This window comes from Myxine glutinosa, chromosome 4 (genome assembly GCF_964187855.1).
Source record: "Myxine glutinosa chromosome 4, kmMyxGlut1.1, whole genome shotgun sequence".
In the NCBI taxonomy this organism is placed as follows: Eukaryota; Metazoa; Chordata; class Myxini; order Myxiniformes; family Myxinidae; genus Myxine; species Myxine glutinosa.
Window position 1 is genome coordinate 146,162,945 of NC_136264.1, and position 25,236 is coordinate 146,188,180.

The window sequence follows — 25,236 nt, forward strand, 5'->3', positions numbered from 1 at the left end:
AGATCTCCCGATGTCCCTGCTCTCCATCTTGTCTCCCGCTCCCTTTATCATGTTTTATGTTTTATGTGTCAGTTTGTCTTTTTGTGATCAATGTGATCAATGTCAGCGCTTACACGAGCCTCGATCTTGTATTCAAAAAAATAAAATAAAAATAAACGTGCATCATTCTGCAGTAAATTGATGTTGCTAAATGTCCAAGTAATTATTGACGGTAAAAATAAATGGTGATAAAATATGATATTCAGCGTGTGGCTTTGTGACGTCACCAGTGACGTCATTGTCCTGTGACATCACAAAGTAGTTTCTTGTCCTGTTCTCGAAGCACAGGTTACTTGTCGCTCTGCACTTTCCGTGCTGATTGTTTTGTGATAGATTATCTTTCGTCTGTCTTTGTGATATACATTGATAGCAATGGCGTTGTCATTTGAATGGGAGGATCTTCAGGTTCGTATACCTGGTTTGTTTACCTGATAATTCGAGATTTTTGTTTCATCTTTGGCACAACTTCGCGTTTTATTAATTATTTCTTTAAACAATTTCTCATTTCTATATTTTGTTGTTGTCATCGTATTTTGTAATCGGCATTGTGATTGACTCGGCGTGTTTATGCATTTTCTTTCTGGTCCCATTCCTGAAACGAAGATGAGCGAGTTGTTGGGTGAAGGAGCCTTTGGACAAGTTTTCCTTGCAAAGGAAGTCTCTTCTGGAATTAAGGTACGGCTGAGCGTGGTGTTGGAGAGGTTTGGATGTTGCACAGTGAAATACTTTGATTTATTTGTCAAAAGGTGGAGAGGAAAGAGGAATGGGCAGTTTCACTCGTCTTCTATCTGCTTGCACTCTTCATGATCTCAACCAAAGTGAACATTTTCAATTGAGATTAACACCGTTAAAACGTAACGTCGACCAACTGTATCCATGACAACGAAATATCGACAGAAGCTAATGTGACGAAACTCACCCTCACGAACTCTACCGTATTATTGCCACGACCTATGTTGAGTAAATGGTTTGTGACGGTGGCCTCACCTTTGCTTTTGTTTGAAACTGTAACCAAATATACATGCTTTCACGCTTCCATGTGGATTTCTTTGAAAAGATTATTTTTGTTTCTTTCAGGTTGCTGTGAAGATTCCCAAAGAGAAACGTCATTGGAACAAGGTGAGTTTGTGTGAATGAGCATGATGAACAGACCTAATTGTACATGTCTCGTCTTGGTTTGATTACTGAACCCGACGATATCGGTGATTCTCAGGCAGGGTGTTTCATTAGAAAGTGCGCCATCTTTAGGATGGACTTTAAACTGGTGTCTCAATGTCTGGTGAGTCAGTTCGTGAAAGACTTCAACCAAAATGGTTCCCTGGTTGACCCCACAAATGAGAATAGTAATCTAGATTTTAACAGAGCTATGGCGTATGTGTGTATGTATGTATCAATTACTACTCCGAGAGGAATTGCCCGAGGAAGCTGATACGTTCAGGGATCAACGAAGTTGTGCCTGTGGAAGTTTCTTTGATTCCATCGGGTTGGGAAGAATATTTTTCGCCCATCATCATACTAAAATACGCCATTTCGTGTCTGTCTGTCTGTCTGATGAATTTTTGACGCCAATACATTCCGTCGTTACTTATCCAATCTCAACCAAACTTGACAGGATGACCAAGGGTTACATAATGAAGGTTGTAGCGCATTCATTTGCCCCCCTCCGCAAGGGGGGTTTTCCCCGCCATTGCCGCCAATGGGTTTGCATGTTGAGGTGTATATCAATGTTAAATTAGCTTTATCGTGGTGTTTTTCCAAACAAGAAGATAATTTTATCATGGCGTTTTTCCAAAGACGCTTTTAATAACAACATTAATGATAATTGCATATTGTTATGGTTATTACAAAAACAATATTAATATAATAATGTCCCACTTCCCCAAATTCCTGCAGTGATAAGTGATAACGTATACCGGTATAAATAGCTTCGAGTTATAATGGCGTTTGGGAGCAACAGCTTCTGCAGGAAGGAAAAATATTATAAACCACAAACACGTATGCTTAGCTTTTTAAACAGTCGCTAATGCTCTTTATAAACACTAAATGAAGAAATTTGGAGGAATCCCGATATCCGTGAAGTAAGGTTTACTTACAGAACTGAGCGAAGATCTACTGTACTCTATATAACCCACAAATATTGGATTAATAACATGGCCCTTTCTGCCAGTGGCATTTTTCGTACCGAACTTTTGAAACTCGCTCCTGCTGTTTCATACGAAACCGAAAGGTAGAAGGCGGGTTGTGCTCCTTTACCAAGCAGCTAGCTTGCGCTTGCCAAGCCAGCTGTTCCTTAACGGTTTTGAATGGAGTGCTTGCTCAAATGCTTAAACCATTGGCGATCTCTCCACAAAAAATTTGGTAAATGAACACACACTCAATGTTCTTGAGACCCACCCATAGATCGACTGTAATCTATATACCCCAGAGAGGAATGACCCTTCCTGCCACTCCCGGCGTCTGCGGGTGCGGGTGCCGGTGCACGAGTGTCGGAAATTTCTTTCTTTGGGAGGAGGCAGGAGGGAGACCGAGACGGGAGTGGGGTTGAAATTTGAATTACCCGAAGTATATAAGCGTGATGTATTTATTATACATGCACATAAGTAATACATATTATGTTTTTGCTTCGTGTACGTAACCTTGGTTGTTTTTTTCTATTTATTGGGAGCGATAAAGACAGCGGTGTGTTGCCTATACTATACACCGCCCAAATAAGGGGATGTGTCAGAAGAACGTGCAGCATGCTTGGGACAAGATCACTTGTCGGACAGGCACTCTGCTATGGTAGTAATAATCATAAAGTTAATAACATAACCCCTCCCCCACCCCCTAGCCGCTTCGGTAGGGATGGGGTTATCATATTTGAACTTTCAAAAAACGAGGACACGCTGGAGTGCGACACTCTGGAAACCGTTTATTTTGAGTTTTGAGGGGTTGAAAAGAGTTTCCTTTACATATTGAGCAATCGTATCCGAAGTCTCAATAAGATTAAGTGTCGCCCAGACCTCGATTTATTTTGACTGCCATCCACCGTTCTGTCAGTCAAAATACTGAATTATTACTGGAAATATTGTGCTTGTCCGAGTCTTTCCATCGATCATCGATGTTTCGATACGTGAACGCACCCGTTTGTTTGCGAACGGGTACGTTTTTCATGGAAGTCCTTCACGAACTTGCTGTCCATGTCTGACGTGCGACTGAAGGTGCCACAGGAATGTGGAATTTATTGGTTTCATGCTTTAGCGTTCGCCGTATCTGCATTGCCTGTTTGCTTCCGGCCTCCCACCCGTGCGTCGTATCCACACACACGGCACACACATGTAACATCCGTACACGTGATTGTGTGGATGTGTGGAATGTGGGACATTTGGTGAATTATAGTAAGATACTGTTTAGATTTTGATGATTTGCGTGTGATATGATTTAACGGATGTTTATATAAATCGTTTAAAATAAAAAAGCCTTCAATTTCTGATATTTTACCTTTTCATTTGGGCCTCCCAATTGAAGCCCCGCCCATAGGGCGGGTCCCGTTGCTGGTATAACAAATGCATGAAATATCCTCACTATGAAAGTCGGGAAGATGGTTGCTCTGTTGTTGACACATTTCTGTGCTGTTTGATTTCAGTTTTTGAAAGAAGCTCATTTGCTCAGTTCCCTAAGCCATCCGAATATCGGTAAGTGTGCATTTCATGGATTACAATACAAATAATCCATTTGGATTTGCCTTTTTTGACATTCGCATGTGACACACCATTCACAGTGCTGAAATCCCACATTCAAATCCCATATCGCCCATCAACCTCTACATTTCCTTGTAATATTCCTATAAAATCATTCCTCTGACAGGACCCAACTGTAAACTGTCAGATTAGTGCTTCGCAGGTTGAACGTTACATTACAAAGTGTGTCGTCCCTTGGATTGATGTTCAGCTGAGTGTCCCATCTGCAAGCATTAGTTGGTGGACATTATAGATCCCCTGATATATGTTGTGAAGTGAGCTTTCACCGGCACCCTGAACAAATTGCAAATGCCTGCGATAACCACCTTCTGTATCCGGTTTATAAAAGACTAAAGCAAATGCCATCTCAAAGGAACAAATTCCTCCTTTTACCAAGTCTTACCAGGTACGGTACCTACTACACCTACCAACTACCTAACCCACTGATGCCATCGTGATGGGTAAAATAGTGGCAAGAGGCTTTGGCTTCGCCGGCTCATTGCGGCTTTGCAGTCGGGTACTAGTAGTAGTAGTAGTAGTAGTAGTAGTAGTAGTCGTAGTAGTATGACATGATGTGGAGCCAAAGCCTAGCCTATGACATGACACTGAAGAGCCGAGCTCTTGCTTGAGACGGACGAAGTGACGGGCAAGACACAAACTCGTCCGAGAAGATGTTTATTGTAAAACCCAACTCAGGAACTCCGTCAAAGCCCATTTATCGGGCTGCATATATATCACAACCAGAAAGCACAACCGAAACCGAAAGCCACGCCTCTTAGGCGAGGCGTGTTTCGGTGGTCACGTGACCGACAGGTGCAAAGGATGGTAACCGCACGCACGGCACGCTTTGGTGGTCACGTGACCAGCCACCCCGGCGCCGAGGTTGTCCGCCGGTGACGTCACCGGCTGGAGCAAGGAGATTCTGCTGCTGGTCTCGCTTGGGGGACCCATGGGTCGCTACAACACAACATATATCAGGGGAGCTATAATGTCCACCAACTAATGCTTGCAGATGGGACAAAAGTTTACTCACCTGTATCAGTGTACAACGTAATGAACATGAGCATGAGGACTTCTGTAGATAATTAATTATATACCATTCATTGATTTGTTATCCATCATGTCATACTACGACGACTACTACTACTACTACGACTACTACTACTACTACTATTACTACTAGTACCCGACTGCAAAGCCGCAATGAGCCGGCGAAGCCAAAGCCTCTTGCCACTATTTTACCCATCACGATGGCATCAGTGGGTTAGGTAGTTGGTAGGTGTAGTAGGTACCGTACCTGGTAAGACTTGGCAAAAGAGAAGAGCAGACAGTCCTCCCCAATACCTACATACAATAAATGTCACAAGAAGCTTAAGGAAGTAACTATACGATGTGCTAGCTTAGGGCCTATTTTAAGAAATTTTAACTGGGCTTAATATACGTTTTCACAGCATGTGTGTAGTCTTCTAACTTCAGTCGCTGTCAGGACTGGTTCTCTCCGGGCACTGCGGCTTCCTCCACCAGAAGAAGTTAGCTTGCAGTAAGATCAGTGCCGACAGATCAGACGATAGCGCCGTTTCAATGGCAATGTGTGGCTGTCGTTAATCAAACCGTGTCGCTGGCGCTGATTGGCTGACCTAAGCTGATCGCTGATTGGTCAGCTCACAAAATTTCGCAAATTCAGACCTAAAATGACACCATTTGCATTCTGGATGAGATTAAAATTTATAAAATTTCCTTCTTGATTAATTCGGTGAATTCCGTCTCGACTTCGGATATTTCCGGCCGTGAAAAACTATCCCCTACTGCCGCGATATTTCTAAAAAATAATTCTTCGTCAATTTTAGAATATTTGACGCCGTTTTCAGCCTCCAAAACGCGTAATACGCTTCTTTGAAGTATTTTTTCAAATGCTCGAATCTCATTGGTTCCGGTGTTTGGTGACGATTTTCGTTGAAGACAACCAGGCCCGTGCGGGCCGAGGTTGGTCTTAAAGTATTTTAATTACAAATTAGAGGTGCATAAGATTGTGAATCAAACAAAGACGGGTGAAACAAACTCCTATGGAACTTTTTTTCAAATTTGTTATGCATACTTCCGCATCCGCAAGATGGCGGCCTCCATTGAGCAATTTGGTGTGTCAAATCTTCGAAATTCTCAAGCCAAGAGATCCAGCATAATCTGTTTTTTCAGCATAATACGTACGCGTTCATTGACAACACCGGCTTCGCCGGCTACTACTACTATTACTACAACTACTATTACTACTACTATTACTACAACTACTACTACTATTATTACTACTACTACTATTATGACTACTACTATTACTACTACTATTACTAATACTACTACTACTATTACTACTACTCTTATTACTACTACTACTACTCCTACAATTACTATTACTACTACTATTACTACTACAGCGCTTTTACAGTTGCTATTATTCTCACCATCCTGTGGGGTCAGCTCGGGAAAGTTTGTTGCCCAAGTCTGAAAAGACAGCTGCCCAGACTACGTAGTTGATCAACGGAGGTGGCAGGAATTTCCATTCCGTTCATGGTGGTGATGATTACTGACACACTCATGTTGTGGGAGTCCTCCAGCTTGATGCTGTGGGGTCTTTAACGTCCACCAACGCCGGCTACTACTACTATTACTACAACTACTATTACTACTACTATTACTACAACTACTACTACTATTATTACTACTACTACTATTATGACTACTACTATTACTACTACTATTACTACTACTACTACTACTATTACTACTACTCTTATTACTACTACTACTACTCCTACAATTACTATTACTACTACTATTACTACTACAGCGCTTTTACAGTTGCTATTATTCTCACCATCCTGTGGGGTCAGCTCGGGAAAGTTTGTTGCCCAAGTCTGAAAAGACAGCTGCCCAGACTACGTAGTTGATCAACGGAGGTGGCAGGAATTTCCATTCCGTTCATGGTGGTGATGATTACTGACACACTCATGTTGTGGGAGTCCTCCAGCTTGATGCTGTGGGGTCTTTAACGTCCACCAACGGCCAATGATGGCAGATGGGTCCTCTGGCCTGATGTGCTTCCGATGGATAGAACACCATGCATGTCCAAATACCAAGTTGCAGTTTATAGCTGGGCCAAGATTTGAACCCGAGCGACACATCTCAACGGCAACTGCGCATCCCTCTAATCCATCCTGCCAGCCCTCATCTTGAGATCTTCCCTTTTGGTTCATTGAACGTGCAAGCAGACGCGTGGTTTTTCTGTTCTCTGCTTGGTTTTTTAATCCATTTTGAAGTTTGTCGTTTTCTGTCATCACCATACTCTCCAGAATATTCGAGTTCATTTAAGGGCCTATTTTTGTATGCTTACTCGAGGCTTGTATAAGACCTAACACATATAACGTATAATAAAGGGAGCGGGAGACAAGAGGGGTAGGGAAGGAAGCACAACAACAATTGGGAAAAGGGACATCAGGAGATCTGTGGAAGAGAGATGGCAGGAGTGGGGTACACAGGATAAACAAGTTGGAACCTGCAGGGGATTTCAGGAAAGAAAACAGGGAATTTGAAGGAGGTGGATTTGAGATAGATTAAGGGGGGGGGGGGGGGGGCGGGGGTAGAAAATATCAAGGTTTTGGATAGGGGAAGATATGAGATGGTGGTGAACAGCTGTTTTGAAGACCTGGAGGGAGGAGAGGGATTGAAGAGAGCGTGAGAGTTTGTTCGAGAGGCAGGAAAAAAGAGGAATGAAAGGGTGAAGGTGAGCAGTGATTCTTGATTTTGCAGTTTCACCAGATGTTACTAGCAGACCTTGTGTATCCTGCAGGGATATTTGGGGGACAGAGCACAGACAGCAGGGGGAAAAAGGCTTGAGAGGAGTCGGTGGAAGACAGAAACCACCTTGTAATTTTATCCAGGTCTGCAGAGAGTGAAAAGGCTGCAGACTGCCGATCTGAGGGATGAGGTATGGAGCAGCAGAGGGTGGAGTCATCAGCAAAGATGTAGAGAGGATTTTCCAGAGAGTCGGAGAGATCTTGGATGAAGATAAGAAAAAGCACAGGGCCCAGAACACTGCCTTGAGGAACTCCACCCTGGACAGGAAGAGATGAGAGAATTTCATTTAGTGTCCTTTTCGTGCCTACTCTAAAATGAAAAGATTCAAGATTCTAAAAATTCAAGAGAAAAATTCTAAAAAGCCTGGTGTTGGCTCAGTGGTTAGGGTGCCGGCTTGGGATCCTACGATCCTGGGTTCGAATCCCGGTCGATCGCTGAATTAACGCCAGGGGGGTTGACTCAGCCTGTCATCCTTCCGAGGTCGGCAAATTGAGTACCAGCTTGCTGGGATGAATGATCACGGTGTGTACCCCGATTTAGAATAGGTACACCGTATCCCTGCGCATCGTAAGAGGCGACCAAGGGTTGGCGTCAGGAAGGGCATCCGGCCATAAAAACATTGCCTCAAACAGGGAACCATGATTGTCATGGGGCCCGCAAGGCCAACCCCCGCTCTAGCGGGGAAGATGGCCTTAAAACGATCATTCATTCATTCTAAAATGAACGCATCAGTTTATGATTGTGTTAGGAAATATGAAAACTTTAATTGAGAAACAACATTTCTGAAACACAGTTAAAGGCAAAACGGGGAAAGAGAACTTCGGAATGAGCTTTCTAATGTTTATCTTATTTCCACTCTGCTATTCCCACGTAGTTAAAGTGTTGGGTGTGAAGCAGTATGAAGATCACTGTTTCATGGTCACTGAGTTTGTATTAGCAGGTGAGTTTCCCTTTTTCATTGTTCTTTGTTGACATTGTTCTGCTGTTGTTTGAACCCATGTAATACTGCATGTGTAATCTTAAATCATTTTGACTTTCTTTGTTTCGTGGCTTCATTTGTACACCAATCTGCTCAATGCACAATAAATATAATATTGAATCCACCACACATCAGCTGATATAACTTAATGGAAAACATTATTAAGATGATATGGAAAACATTATTACCATTAATACAAGGCGGTTATGTTTTCACCCCTGCCCGATTGTCTATTTGTTTGTGAGCAGGATATTTCAAACAGTTGTAGATGGATTCGGACGAAATTTGGTTGACAGGTTTGGGTGTCTGACAAAGACGAATTGATTCAATTTTGGTGAAGATCCGGACCACAACTTTATCCCGGAGATCTTTTGAAAGCTCCTTGGTACTCATAGTTGAGTCTTTGCTGTGAAATGCACGACCCAGCAAAAAAACTACCAACAGGAAGAGCTGATTTTATTCTAAAATAATCAGAATCACTACAATTGAACACAGGTGGAGGCCATTTAACTTGGTGTATGATTTTGAACGTGATTGGTTTCACCTGAGCTAATTTACAATTGCTGTTATGAGGGGGGTGAACATTTATTCAAACAAGATATTCTCGTTTTGTATTTTAAATAAATTTTCTGAAATTTGCCGAATTTGTTTTTTATTTGGAAGTTGTGGGGTACGATGTAGGATTTCTAAATAAAGGTGGAAAAAGTCTGATTTAATGCATTTGCATTCCAGGCGACAAGGCAACAAAAGGTGAAAAATTTGAAAGGGGTGTAGATTTTCTACAGGCACTATATATTGCACAATATTTCAATAAGTTATGGACGGATTATAACAAAACAAGGTGGAAGGATTGGGTAGATGACAAGAAAAAGGTGATTAGATTTTGGTTCAGGTCTGGATCCAGATCCGGCCTATCAGTGGGTTACAAAACGTAAACTGTTTAGCCTGGTGAAGATATGCTTTGTATGAGTTTGTACAACTGCTGTGAGGTTTGGATTATTATCTTTTCTTACATCAGGCTACTTTTAATGTATGTGCTGATTAAATCCTGGGCTTTAGAACCTTTCACATGAAGCAACAGAAAAAAATGTGAATTTTCTTTTCAGTGAATTGTGTTATGTCCGGATAAATTAACATGCTCCGGATGTCGGGTAGGAACCATCATCATGTAGTAAGTTTTGTTTAGCCGGTTGTCACGTAAGAGTGAATAATTGTGGCCATACGAGGATGGCCCTTGTGTTAACTCGTTGTAGGGATTATGTTAATTCCCCTGTTCATCAAACCTCAGTGATCTATCCTTTATCCTTTTTGGCACCGCACCATAGACACCAGTTAGAATGGACATTAAACCACACTAAATAACAATAAAAACCACCAGGAAGCCAGGACATTGAGCACTGCCGCGAATTACACCATTGGGAAGCACACATCGAGGTCGAGCAGGCCGAAGACACGCCCCGAGGAGCCGTGATTGGCCAGGGCAGAGTAAGAAGGCACTCGCTGATTGGTAGAGAGAAGGGCGAGCAAGAAGCGATGCGCTGATTGGTGGAGAGCTGGACAATAGTGGTGGCCTGTGGTCATTGGAAGAGAAGCACCGATGATGTCATGACCCAACGTTAAAATAACTCTCGGACCGACATTTTCTCTCTTGCCTTTTACCCTTCACAGCGGAGGGGAGGGCGGAAGGGGTTGGAGGGGGGAAAAGCGGTTGGAGGTGGGGAAGGGGGAGGGATAGGGGGCAGGGGGAGGGAGGGGGGGAAGGGGCAGGGAGGTGGGGAAAGGGGAGGGAAGGGGGGGAGGGGGGAAGGAGGGAAGGGGGGGAGAGGGGAGGGAGGGGAAAGGAGGCAAGAGAGGAAGGGGGTTCATGTATATGCTGGTGGGTGAATGTGGCGTTCATCACATTTCTGCGTTTGAGTTAAGTGTTGCGGATCAGGAAGAAGAAGAAGCCGCACTACCAAATTCGCACACTTCCGGAATAGTTTGATTTATTTGTATTCAGATGTCTGGTGATTGTTTTGTATTTATTTATGCGAATGTGTACTTGTATATAACTGTCATTAATTTAAAAAGGCTTAGGTACTGTCGAGCGATTATTATTATTATTATTATTATTATTATTTTTTTATATATATTTTTAAAATTTTTGGCCGTAAACACCCCCAGGCACTCACTGATGAACCTCTGAAAGTTTGATGAAGATCCGTTCAGCCATCTCTGAATAAAACGCAGACACACAAAAACTGAACACACACACACACACACACACAGACGACTCGCGTTTATATATATATATATAGATTTGTCCGTTATGTCTGGTGTGAAGGATCCCATAGGAATTTAGTTTGACCATCGCGTTTCTCTTGTTATCGGTATTTTCTTTCAAAAAAATCCTTTTGTTAATTTCCTTGTACATTTTAAACCCGTTTTGTTTGAGTTTATTTTTCGCAGGTTCGGGAACTGTCGGCGAACAACAGGTCCGGCGGACAACCCTTCATCTTCCCCTCCCCTTTATTCCCCCGCATATATAAAGTCCACATTTGATCGTCGCCCCAGAGTTAAAGCTTGCCCCGCTAATCTGTTTCCTGGTAAAGATTTTAATCGCCAGGAACGCGACAATACGTAGGTTACAGCCTGCATGTTGTAAACAATTGTCTGTGACCACTGTCTTGTGTTGTGCACCATTTTATTTTTGTGTGGCATGAGGTTCAACCTTCTGTAGCCAATAACATTAATGCAGGTGGCCCCCAGGGTTCTGTGTTGCGGCCTAATCGGTGACATGAGGCCGCCTGAGATGAACTCCCAAAACACTGAGTGGAGGCATCCTGCACGCATCACTGCTTGGCTTTCCATAAAGTCCAACATCATGAAAATCGGAGGAAACTTATTCCAAGCTATGATCAAAAAGATTTGTTTTGTTAATTAGGTCACAATCTTAAAAAGTAGGTTGTGGACACTAATGAAATATCAGGTGCACAACTTCAATGCAGGTGCACTATTATGATGCAAGGACATTTTGGAAGGCCAAGTGGTCTTTGAGAATCCGCATTGGCAAAATTGCACGATGACGAAAAACATGTTTGTTTTTTTCAGACCGCCATTTGACGTTGACCTTTACTTCGGAGGGGTATGATGTAAATAAAGTGTAAATGCGTCTTGCTATAGGACATCTAGAGAGGGAAATTTCATTCTGATTGGACAAGCCTCTGTCGAGTTATGGTGAAAATGTTAAAATGACTATAATTAGGTCACGACCTTAAAATTAGGGCAAGGTCAAAAACAATTATCGAAAACCCACACACTTTGTATTGCCATCATCAATGCAAAATTTCATTCCACAAGTCCCTGCTCTGAGCTACAGTTCCGGAATTGGCAGAAAAAGGGAGAAAAACCTAAATGGTGGTTTGGTACTACTCAGGATGAAAGAAACTCTGGGGTACCATTACAATTAGAAGCACTAACTGTGGAAAGAAACCCTACAACAGGTATAGGCCTCCCCCTATCCTATGGGGGTGGGGGTGTTTAATAAATACCAAAATGGGAATGGGGCACAGTAAGTGAACAAAAGAGCAGCTGGAATAGAAATTACAAAACACTTTTGCGAACATTGTTCATGAAATACGTGATGAATTCCAGTTAATAATCAATCCAGGTCATTTTTGTCACATTATTGTCTCCCTCAAGCAAGTTATACAGGAAGTGACCTCAACGCTGGCCAAATGTTGTGGGTAAAACTGAATTTTTGTCTCTGAAGGTTCATGTCTGGCTGTGCCGATGGACAAAATGCACAACGGCTTTTATCAACTAAAAAATGTTAGATTCGCGTTTATCTACCACCGTGGGACATGAGGGGCAACTGCCATTTTGAGCATTAGTCATTCCTTCGTCAGAGGCTCTTAGACACGTCATATTTGCACATACATTTCCACTTTTAAAGGGCTCGTCTTCCCTGTTGTGATGTGATGATGATGGCTTCCTTCCATGATTCTATTATTGTTTACAGATACACTCAGCAGCATGCTCAGGGCTCAAGTAAAATTTTCAGAAGAGCTCCTCAAGCCCATCATTCGTCAGGTGAGCATAATCACATGATGATTTACTTACTTTCCAAATAATTACCTCCGCCACCAAAGGTGGATGGAGGTTATGGTTTCACCCCTGTCTGTCTGTCCGTTTGTGAACAAAATATCTCAAAAAGTTGTGGACGGATTCAGACGAAATTTGGCAGAGTGTATGCGACAAGGACGAAATGATTAGATTTTGGGGAAGATCCGGATTCAGATCCGGCTATAAGAATTTTTTAAGTGATTCTTCACCATTGGGAGATCGGGCCAAAAACGATACATAGCAGGATATCTCAAACGGTTGTGGACGGATTCGGACGAAATATGGTGGACCGGTTGGGTGTCTGACAAGGACGATTCGATTTTGGTGGAGATCTGAATATGGATTCGTATATGAGAATTATTTAATTTTTAAGCGATTCTTCACCATTGAGAGATAGGGCCAAAAACGATACATCGCGGGATATCTCAAAAAGTTATAGATGGATTTGGACGAAAGTTGGTGAACAGGTTGTGTGTGTGACAATTAAGAAACAATTCAATTTGGGTGAAGATCCGGATCCGGATCCAGTTAGTATAATTTGTTAAGTGATTCCTCACCATTGGGAGATAGGGCCAGAAACGATACCAAGCAGGATATTTCAAAAAGTTGTGGACGGATTTGGACGAAACTTGGTAGACCGGTTGGGTGTCTGACAAGGACAAATATATATTTAATTTTGGTGAAGATCTGATGATAAATTCGGACATGAATATTATTTAATTTTAAAATGATTCTTCACCATTGGGAGATATGGCCAAAAACGATACCTAGTAGGATATCTCAAAAAGTTGTGGACGGATTTGGACGAAACTTGAAAGACCGGTTGGGTGTCTGACAAGGACAAATATATTCAATTTTGGTGAAGATCTGATGATAAATTCGGACCTGAATATTATTTAATTTTAAAATGATTCTTCACCATTGGGAGATATGGCCAAAAACTATACATAGCAGGATATCTCAAAAAGTTGTGGACGGATTTGGACGAAACTTGAAAGACCGGTTGGGTGTCTGACAAGGACAAATATATTCAATTTTGGTGAAGATCTGAAAATAAATTCGGACATGAATATTATTTAATTTTAAAATGATTCTTCACCATTGGGAGATATGGCCAAAAACTATACATAGCAGGATATCTCAAAAAGTTGTGGACGGATTGGATGAAACTTGGTGCAGGTTGTGTGCGTGACATGGACGATTCGATTCGATTTTGGTAAAGATCCGGATCCGGATTCAGCTAGTAGAATTTTTAAAGTGATTCTTCACCATTGAGTGATATGGCCAACCATGTGGAGGTTTGCTCTCTACTGAGTGCCGTTATAGATTGCTTTGAAATTGGGTCTAGCAGATTGACCAACATGATTTTGAAAACTATCAAACGCTTGATTTATAAATCCATCCCATAACCTTTTGTATTTGCTTTTCTTCCAGGCTGCATCCGCGTTTGATTACATGCACAACATGAATGTTGCACATGGAGATATAAAGGTAAAAAAAAAACTGTGCTAATTACCATGGAAACCTAGAAGGATGTATTTAGTAACAAAGAAAGAGTTTCTTTTTTGTCACAAGGAACTGTATTTCAAACAATTTGAAGAATCTCATTTGCCAGCACAACAGCATTTATGAAATAAATAAAATGTTTGTATAGATGTTTATGTTATGTGTGTGTTTGGATTTTGAAATTGGATTTGAAATTGGATGAAATTGGAAATATTGAAATTGGATTGAATTATAAGTTATAATTATAATTATAAGTTAAGATTACAATTATAAGTAATCGTCATAAATTGTGGCAAGACTCGATTTTGCTTATGTATCGTGGAAGAATCGAATTATTCCTTAAAATCCGTTGGACTTGGGTTTATGAATCTGAAGGTGGGATGAGACCATTTTAAAGATAAGAGGTGATCACTGACGGGTAACATACTGGGTAACATTGAAGCTGAATATCATCAACACCACCCCATGATCCGATAAATGCTGACAAGTACTTTTGGGAGTGAAACAGTACATCACTTCGAATCCAAGGCCGACATTGATGGCCTCGACCTAGATGTACGCACACACCTTTCTAAGCTGTCCAGCCGAAGTTCGAATCCCGACCCAGCTCTAAACTGTCATTGTGGTGTTTCACAGGCAGGGTGATTCATAGGCAGTTATCATTGGGGAGAGGAACAAACTATGTGTACAATTTTTTAAAATCCCATATATGACTCAATTATTGCTGTTATGCTCTGTGTGAAACCACTAGTCCAGCAATTGATATGTTGCAAATCAAACCCAGACAAGAACACTCACAGTGAAGTACACGCTACCTCTGCACCATCCTGTCAGACCATTTGTATTCATATACATCACTTGAAATTTGATGCGAGTGCAAAAAATAACTTAAATCTCATAGGATGTACATGTTATAATAAAAAATAGTTGGGATCAAATACTGCAGGTGTGAAACACAATTTCAGACTAACAATGGCTTCGTTGAATGTGTCCGTCCTGTTGAGTTATCTCATGTTTGAACTTTCAGCCTGTGTCCATCCCTTGACTAATACATTTTTCTGCATCTATTTTGTAGCTTGCAAACCTCCTCTATAGTGAAGCAGCGGTGCTGAAGGTCGTCGATTTTGGAACGGCCACTACATTTGAACGTGGAAAGTTGATACGATATCGAGGTGGAACAATATCCTATATGTCTCCTGAAATGGTCCAGCGAAAGAATTATTATGGTCCAGCAGCTGACGTGTGGGCCCTGGGTGTAACGTTGCACACCTTGTTAAATAGAGAGTACCCTTTCAAAAAAGATGAACTTAAGGTGAGCAATAAAATCGATGCCTTCATAATGATCATTATATATCCTTATTTTTGTGTAAGTGTGCTTCGTTTTTTGTTTTTTTGTATACTGAATCGAGGCTCGTGAAAGAGCTAACATTTATTTCACAAACAAATCAACCAGACAAACAAGATATATAAAAAGAGGGAGCGGAAGACAAGATGGGGAGAGAAGGGGAAGCACACAAACATAACATTTGAGAGCAGGGAGATGTGTGGGAGGGAGAGGGCTTGGAGGGAGGAAGCGTGGGAAAGGGGGGGGGGGGGGGGGAGGTGGGAGAAGTATAAAACACAAGGACCCCAAGGACTTCCAGGACAGAAGTTGGTATTTCAAAAAAGTGGATTTGGGGTGAAATTAGCGGGGGTAGAAAAGATCAAGGTTTTGGATGAATATGAATGAATGAATGATCGTTTTAAGGCCATTTTCCCCGCTAGAGCGGGGGTTAGCCTTGCGGGCCCCATGACAATCATGGTTCCCTGTTTGAGGCAATGTTTTTATGGCCGGATGCCCTTCCTGGGGGAAGATAAGAGATGGTGGTGAACAGCTGTTTTAAAGACCTGGAGGGTGGAGTGGGATTGAAGAGAGTGAGGGAGTTTGTTCCAGAGGTGGGAGAAAAGAGGAATGAAGGAGTGAAGGTGAGCAGAGAGTCTTGATTTTGGCAGTTTAACCAGAAGAGGGTTGCAGGCAGATCTTGTGCGACCTGTAGGAATATTTGGGGGACAGAGCCCCGAGAGAGCTGGGGGGGCAAGGCCAGAGAGGAGTCGGTAGAAGACGGAAAGACCACCAAACTGCCTGCGGTGAGTGAGTGAAAGGCCCTTGGAGTTAGCTTCATCGCGGGAGATTCCAATGATTCTGAACGCTTTGGTTTCAACAGCGTGAAGACGAGCTAGGTGTGAGGCAGGAGCACCAGCCCAGAGGGGAGAGCAGTATTCCATTGAGCTGCGGATGAAAGCCTTGTATGTGGTGAGGAGCTCAGGTGTGCCAAGGAAAGACTTTGCACGACGGAGGATGCCCAGTCAGCGACTGGCTTTGGAGGCCAGATTTGAAATGTGGTTTTCCCAGGAAAGATCATGGCAGATAGTGAGACCCAAAAGCTTGAGTGACAGAACTTCTTGGAGAGGATTATTCAGAAAGTGGATGGGAGGGTTGTCCAGTCAGTCTTTTCGGAGAGACATCGTAAGAGTGTGAGATTTGTCAGAATTGAAGGACATGTTCCACTTGTTTGCCCTGTCTGTGATTTTATCCAGGTCTGCAGAGAGTGAGGAGGCTGCAGACTGCCGATCTGAGGGATGAGGAATGGAGCGACAGAGAGTAGAGTCATCAGCAAAGAGATAGAGAGGATTTTCGAGAGAGTCAGAGAGATCATTGATGAAGACCAGAAAAAGCACAGGGCCCAGAACACTGCCTTGGGGAACTCCAGCCTGAACAGGAAGAGGAGATGAGAGAAACCCATTCAGGGCCACACGTTGACTACAACTAGAGAGGAAGTCAGCCAGCCATGCATGGAGATTTCCATGGATACCAAAGGAGGAGAGTTTGGTAAGCAGAGCAGGATGCCAGACCGTATCGAAGGCACGTGATATGTCAAGGGAGACAGCTCTAATTTCCTGTTTGGCATTGAGGACCTCCATCCATTGTTGAGAAAGCAGAAGCAGCATGTCCAGAGTAGAGTGACCAGGTCTGAAACCAAATTGATGATCAGAGATCAAGCCATTGGAGAAGAGGAAAGATTTCATATCTGAAGCAATGATGGATTCCATGACTTTGCTGATCATTGGGAGAAGGCTGATTGGTCTGTAGTTGCTAGGATTTGTTTTTGCACCTTTTTGTGCAAAGTGGTGAGGTTGGCTGATTTCCAAGCAGATGGAAGATGACCTTGAGCAAAAGAGAGGGTGAAGAGAACAGAGAGAGGGAGTGAAAGAGCAGAAGAACAGGATTTTAGGACCCGTGTTAACAATTCGTTATTATCTTAACAATAATGTCACTGACAAAATCATAAACTAGATGGTATTCATAGAATACTTACCCTGCGCAGTCAACATATTGCGAGCCAACTCTGTTTTTGAACATTTTTTGCTTTGATCCAATATGGCTTCCAGACCACGTGAGCGATGACATCATAAATTTATATTCTCTAATATAATTGCTGCATCGGTCATGCTCAATACATTTCAAACTGATCAGACTAAGCGTTGTCCCTGTCGAATTATGACATCATCGTTAACAACACCGATTCCCCACATGGAGTCCTTTACAATGAGCCATGTTGCACACCGCACCTTTCCTCTGCCATCTCCAGGCGCTGCATTACGTCATTGCCGGGCACCGAAGGGGGCTCGGCAATGACGCACGCTGAAAGGGAGTACTCGGTTTTCACTCTGGTTGTTTGTTTTCTTGCTTTCTTGTTGTACACTGCACCTTTCCGATGCCATCTCCAGGCGCTGCATAACGTCATTGCCGGGCACCGAAGGGGGCTCAGCAATGACGCACGCTGAAAGGGAGTACTCGGTTTTCAGTTTGTTTGCCCAGTTTGCCCAATTTTCAGCCCAGTTTGTTTTCTTTCTTTCTTTCTTTCTTGTTTGCCCGGGCTATATCTCAGCCATCCTTTGAGCTAGGAAGCTGAAATTTCGGCACAATAGTGAGCAAGTCCTTTGTCAAAAACGGTATTTTTTGTTTTTTGATTAATCAATTACTTGAGGAGTTATTTAATTATTAGCGATTAATTAAGTACTTATTTAAGTAATTAAATTTCCTTTCTCTTCTGACCATTATCTCAGGCACCTTTTGAGTTAAGAAGCTGATATTTGGACATGCCAATGACCAGGTGATTTGGCTGCAAAGGCTATTTTTGATTTATTGATTCATCAATTAAATGATTAATTATTGAATTATTCGATTAATGACTAAAAAATTTCCTCAAGTTTTGTTTGTCAACTTCATACAGTGGCAATGTTTTGCTGCTTTGGTCCAGCAAAAATAAATTTATGTTAAATTTACTTTTCAAATACAGTGCCTTCAGAAAGTATTCACACACCTTGACTGTTTTCACATTTTGTTGTGTTACAGTCTGAATTTAAAATGGATCAAATTTTAAGTTTTTGTGACTGATCTACACATGATACCATAATGTTGAAGTGGAATTTTTGTTTGAGAAATTTTTACAAAATAATTAAAATTGCAAAGCTGAAATGTCTTGTCAATAAGTATTCAACCCCTTTGCTATGTCGCTCCAAACTGAGCTCAGGTGCATCCAATTTCCTTTGATCATCCTTGAGATGTCTCTACAACTTGATTGGATTCCACCTGTGGCCAATTCCATTGCTTGGACCTGATTTAGAAAGAAACACACTTTTCTATTCCAGGTCCCACTGCAGACAGTGCATGTCAGAGCAGAAACTACACCATTACGTCCAGGTAACTGTCCGTAGAACTCTGAGATATAATTGTGAGGAGGCATAGATCTGGGGAAGAGTATAAAACAATTTCTAGTGTTGAAAGTTCCTAAGAGCACAGTGAGCTCCATCATTAGGAAATGGAAAGAATATGGAACTACAAAGACTTTTCCTGGAGCTGGCTGTCTGACCAAACTGAGCAACTGGGCAAGAAGGACGTTGGTCAGGAAGGTGACCAAGAACCCAATGACCACTCTGACAGAACTACAGAGTTCATTGGCTGAGATGGGACAACCTGCCGGAAGCACAACAGTCTCTGCAGCACTTCAAAAATCTAGGCTTTATGGGAGAGTGGCCAGACGGAAGCCACTCCTATGAAAAAGGCACATGACAGCATGCATGGAGTTTGTGAAAAGGCACGAGAAAGACTGAGAGCATGAGGCAAAGATTCAGTGGTCTGATGAGGTGAAAATTGGACTCTTTGGCCTGAATGCAAAGCGCTATATCTGGCGGAAACCGAGCACGGTTCATCACCCATCTAACACCATCCCGACCGCAAAGCATGGTGGTGGCAACATCATGCTATGGGGATGCTTTTCAGCGGGAGGGGCAAGGAGACTCGTCAGGATAGAAGGAACAATGAATGGTGCCAAATACAGGAAAATCCTTAAGGAGAACGTACTTCAGAGTGCAAAAGACCTTAGACTGCAAAAGAGATTTACGTTCCAACAACACAATGACCCCAAGCATACAGCCAAGGCTACAATGGAACATGAAAGTTCTTGAGTGGCCCAGCCAAAGGCCAGAATTGAATCCCATTGAGAATCTGTGGAAAGACTTGAAGATTGCTGTTCACCAACACTCCCCATCCAACTTAACCGAGCTTGAGCAAATGTGCAAGGAAGAATGGGAGAAACTCCTCAAATCCAGATGTGCAAAGCTGATACAGACATGCCCAAGAAGATTCAAAGCCGTAATCGCTGCCAAAGGCGCTTCTATGAAGTATTGACTCAGGGGGGTAAATTATATATTTCTGTATTTCATTTTTAATTACTTTGTATGAATTTCTAAAAAAAATAATTCCACTTTGACATCATGGGGTATTATGTGTCGATCAGCGACAAAAAAAATAATTTCGTCCATTTTAAATTCAAGGTTTAACACAACATAATGTGAAAAAAAAATCGAGGGGTGTGAATGCTACCCTGGCACCAAGTCCTATGTCTGAGTCGCAAGTCAATTTCGACTCCAGTCTCAAGTGCGACTCCAGTCTGAGTTATCGACTCAAATTGCCAACTGTGCTTGTTCCCGACGACTCCAGATAAAAGAGGTTGTACTGTATTAAAATTGTTTTCTTAAATCAGTTTGTGTGGAGAGACGTTATTTTCCCAATATTGGCGTAACTTGAACAAAGGAGGAAAAATTCAGGAAAACCCATGCAGTAAATAGTATTTTTTAACTCATCTGATAATTGGGTGCTGTAGGTAAATTTAATCTTGTATAATATATATTGATCAAAACTTGTGTCCAGCTCGGTTGTATATAAAAACCGAGCTAAAAGTAGTTTGCAGCTAGTTTAATAGAAGCCAACATGCTGCAGGAAGTTTTTAGGGGGGAGGGGGGGGGGTCATAAACAACAACTGAAGGTGCTTTCCCTTCAAATAAACCTTTTAAAATATATTGGGAATAGATCAACTATTGAAAAATACTCATGCCAGGCGGCAATGAGTCTGGCATCTCAAGGCTGTCTTTCTTTGATGTCAGGCAGCGTGGGGGAGGCTTACAGAGGGAGAACTGCATGTTTACAGCTAATATCTGGGAAATTCAGCCATTGAGGAATGTTGTTGTCTCAGTAACCAACTGGGGTCTCCTTATTGGCTGGATCACAGGGGCCCAACTTTGTGATGTCAATGTTGATATCTCCTCAAGGTCTCCCCCCCCCCCCCCCCCCCCCTTGCACCTCCTTCTCCTCCCCCCAGCCTCCTGCCTCGGCAATTTCAAACTCACACAAGCTGAACGCTATATAAATGGTTTTTGTACAAGGACTCGTGGAGAAATATATGCTGATGACTCGTGGTCCTGTATTTGTTCATTGTTTCTGAGTATCCGTGTATTTCTGCTGTAATTAAAGTCATACCATGCTTTCTCCCTCTTCTGAAAGAAATAAATGCTTCATATTAAACCACGACAAATGGAGGACAATTAATGTATTCTTCCACAGGGCATAGACCACATGGTTGTGGCCGTAATAGTCCAAGTTACAATTTTGATGGCTTATTGTTGAGATAATTTCACGCAACTTTAGAAATGGTGACTGATTTTTTTTTTTTCTGAATAGTTTTCTTCCCCTCCCACCCCTGTTTATGCCCTCCCCAGGAACTCCAGAACACTGGACATCTGAACTACAAGCCCCCACCAAGAATTGAACAATCCTGCACTTCTCTTTTGAAATGCATGTTTAGTGACGACCCATCCTTGCGGTTCTCAATGGAGGTGGGTGGCTGTTTCTCAACAAAGTTATTGATGATTTGGTTTGTATTAAAACACTTCTTCAAATTCACCAAATCCTGGTGTGGTGTACTTTGATGGTTTTGCACAGGGACTAACAGGGGGGTGTTTAACTCGTTTAATTTCAGCTGGTACATGTACAGAATTTTGTTTTCCAGGATATTCTTCACCATCCGTGGACGACTGGGCATTCTGAAACAACAGTGCAGGAACTCACAGATAAAGGTTATAAAAAATATCTCATCTTTCTCACTTTACCAATATATAACAATTTTATGTATTTCAGAAAATTCTGTCATTTCAGGTGTTGGGACAAGTTATAAAATCCATAGTATGGAATATTTCGATTCAGTAAAATTAGAGCAGCAGTAAAACCATCTATCCAGTTATTAAGCAGAATCATTCCACTGAACCTTCATTGTCTGGTTAGGATTGTTCCAGAGACTACATTGTAGTTTGGATGCTGGACTGTTCACCCAGTAGGCAAGCCTGAAATACATTCCTTCAATCTCTTGAGACAAGGAAATCTCACCGATTGGATAACCCTACAAACGCTCACTCTACTTGTTCAAACATATATGAAAACTATCCCAACAGGTCACAACATTTCTTCAACCTATTGGCAAATCAAATTCCCAGTATTGATTTGTTCATGTTTAAAACTCACAATGTACACTTTTGTGCGATTTTAAACATTTTTTTCAAGGAATCTGTTAATAGCTTAATTTCTGAGGAGAGGTGAGGTTTGACCCCCAAAATAGGTATTTGCTCTCCTCTCTGAAACGACACACGATTTAGATGAAACTTGACCACAACCTTCATCATCCATGATGTAGCAACGTTTGTTCACAGCATAACAAAAATGAAGGTCTAAGGTGTTTTCACGGTGTGTACCCTGGTTTAGAATAGGTACACCGTATCCCTGGGCATTGTAAGAGGCGACCAAAGGTTGGCGTCAGGAAGGGCATCCGGCCATAAAAAACATTGCCTCAAACAGGGAATCATGATTGTCATGGGGGCCGCAAGGCTAACCCCCGCTCTAGCGGGGAAAAATGGCCTTAAAACGATCATTCATTCATTCATTTTCAAGGTGGTTTGAGGGTGGTCTTAACCCCACAAGATAAGGTATGTGCATTATTTTCTGGGATGAAACTTGACCACAACCTTCATCTCCCACGATGTACTGAAGTTTGTTCACGACATTTAAAAAAATCAGGCGTTTGCCTCCCAAAATAGGTATTTCCTTTCCTTTCCATTACATATTTTGTACGCCATTCACACTTACCAGTGGTTTCCTGGTTCTACCAGGTGAGCCCAGGGTCATTGCCTTTATTTTTTTTTCAAGGAATCTGTTGATAGCTTAATTTCTGAGGTGTCCTCTTCCAACATATTTGGATGTTTAGATGATGAGATTCAAGAAGATAAGGAGGATGTTTCTTTGAGTTCTTCACCTGAAGAACTAGAGAGAAAGAGAATGAAGGGAAATGGTGAACAAAAGTTGGAAAAACAGGAGGAAATAAAAATTGACGATGACAGTCAAAGTGTCCGGCTGTCTGTGGTGAGTAGACAATTCTGGTTTGTTGTTGTGATGATGAAGTGCAACTTATTCATTAAAAACAACCTTCATGAATGTTGCTATGAAAATGGGGTCGTTGGCCAGGATAAATTTGATGTTTGGGTAAATATCTAAGAGGTTTATTGTATCACATGGTGTAATTGTAGAACTTTCAAAGGAGATTGAAGAATCGAGAAGAGTTTGAGAGAGAGAGGGGGATCGGAAGAAATTGAGTTTTAGAAGCATTAAACTTTACTCGATTACATGTGCCCCACTGGGAAATCTTGCCCACATCCGAATTTAAACAGGTGGCTGTGATGAAACGAGATGTAGATCGAGTGAGGGAAGATGGGGCAGATGGGGAAAAACATGGAGGAATGTCATGTCGAGTCATCAGCACACAAGTGCATTTGGTTATTTCTAGAAGAAAAAGGTCAATGATAAAAAGACAAAAGAGTGTGGGAGAAAGGACGGAACCCTGAGGGACGCCGCTGTTGATAAGGAGGGAGGGAGATGTTGAACCATCAACCATTACAGAGATAGAGCGGTCGGAGACAAAGCTCAATACGACAGAGCAGAGTGAAGGAGGAAACCCGAAACAAGGAAGCTTGGATATCAGACCTCAATGCCAAACTCTGTCAAACGCTTTTGAGATATCAAGGCCTACAATGAAGGATTCCCCAAAGTCTCAGAAAAGAGGCCCAGACATTCGTTATGTAAGAAAGGTATCACCGGTAGATCTTGCCTTGCGAAAGCCTAATTGATGGTCAGATGGAAGACTGAGATCCAAGATGGTTGAGAAAATGGTTATTGAGAAGACATTCAAAGACTTTGGAAATAGTAGCAGTCAGAGCAGTGGGATGGTAGTTGGGAGGGTTTGAATGATCACCCTTCTTTAAGATAAACTGTACTAAGGCATGTTTCCAGGAAAGAGGAAAAGTTTGGGTTTTTCAACAAAAACGGAAAATGAGCAAGCACAAGAGCAAGTTCTGAAGCACACACCTTTGAGACACGAAGTGGAGTGCCGTCTTGTTTGTATGCCTTGCATGTGTCCAGAAAGAGGGATACTTTTATGACTCCAGGAAAAGAGATTACAGGGAGTGGCATTGGATTGGTAAGGGGTGCTTCAAAGGGAGATGGAATGTTAAAAAGTCATCCATTGTGAAATTAGATGAGAAAAGAGAACCAAAAATAGATGCTTTATCAGTCTGAGAGACAGCGATAGTACCATCGGAACGGAAAAGCAAAGGAAAGGCAGAGCAACAGAAGTTGTTGGAGATACTTTTGCTTAAGACCAGAAAGATCTATTTGTGGAAAAAGATGAGAGGTTGTCACAATTCTTTTGGAAAAAGGCATGTTTCGCCTCACTAGTAACATGTTTGCAATAATTTCTGGCAGATATGAAAGCTGAATGTGAGTCAGAGGAAGAAGAGTTTTTCCATCTCCGACATGCCGCATCCTTTGCACGAATGGCTGCAGAGCAGGAATTGTTGAACCATCAATTGGTAGGAGAAATTGACTAGAAAGAGAAGGGGATTCAAGCCTCCATTCCTGCAACAATAACTTCAGCTATACGTTCAGCAGAGATAGAGGCATCGCCTCAGGAAAAGCAGTAGTCTTTCCAGGGAATTTTAAATTTTAATTTTTTAAAATTTGATATGTCTTTGTATGTATGATATGATATATGTCTTTGGGGTGTATGATATGTCAAAGGAAATTTGAATTTATGCTTCTTTGAGTAATGGAAAAATTTTCTTTCCATGCTTTCTGACTTTCATGAAATTACTTGCCATAATTGGAGGAATGCGCCATTGCAGAGGTTATCAGATTTGAGCAAAATTCATAGCAACCTCTTGGATACTCTACTGTCACCATATCAAACGCCTTGATCAATTTATCAATTCCATATGCAATGCCTTCATAAGGTGCTTGGCATCATCTGGCGAGACAGAATACCGGACACCTCAATCCTAGACCACTGTCGAATCCAAGGGATTGAGTATTTCCTGATGCAAGCCCAGTTCTGCTGGTCAGGACACCAGACACGCATGGAAGACCATAGAATCCCGAGCGCTTTTCTATGGACAACTTATATTTGGTAAATGGTCACTTGGTGGACAAAGGAAGTTAGGGTGTCCTTAAGTTGACAGTCAAGTCTTGCGCCATTGCAGTTATCACCTGGTAACATCAGGCCACAAACAAGTCAGCTTGGCGTAACATCTGCCACAAAGGGCTGGACCACTTTGAATGTGAGA

The 25,236-nt window shown here is 42.0% G+C and overlaps 1 protein-coding gene across 1 annotated transcript in view; it reads left to right on the forward strand.

The window, feature by feature from the left end:
* Window positions 1-2,736: 2,736 nt before the first annotated feature.
* Window positions 2,737-25,236, forward strand: part of LOC137426264 (putative serine/threonine-protein kinase MARK-C) — a 30,724-nt gene continuing 8,224 nt past the window's right edge. Inside the window, exons 1-9 of the mRNA XM_078775322.1 lie at window positions 2,737-2,820; window positions 3,665-3,713; window positions 8,482-8,547; window positions 12,587-12,657; window positions 14,125-14,181; window positions 15,272-15,508; window positions 21,295-21,411; window positions 21,585-21,651; window positions 22,830-22,984. Coding sequence (XP_078631448.1) covers window positions 2,818-2,820; window positions 3,665-3,713; window positions 8,482-8,547; window positions 12,587-12,657; window positions 14,125-14,181; window positions 15,272-15,508; window positions 21,295-21,411; window positions 21,585-21,651; window positions 22,830-22,984 — 822 coding nt within the window. The 5' untranslated portion in view covers window positions 2,737-2,817. The remainder of the gene's footprint in view (window positions 2,821-3,664; window positions 3,714-8,481; window positions 8,548-12,586; window positions 12,658-14,124; window positions 14,182-15,271; window positions 15,509-21,294; window positions 21,412-21,584; window positions 21,652-22,829; window positions 22,985-25,236) is intronic.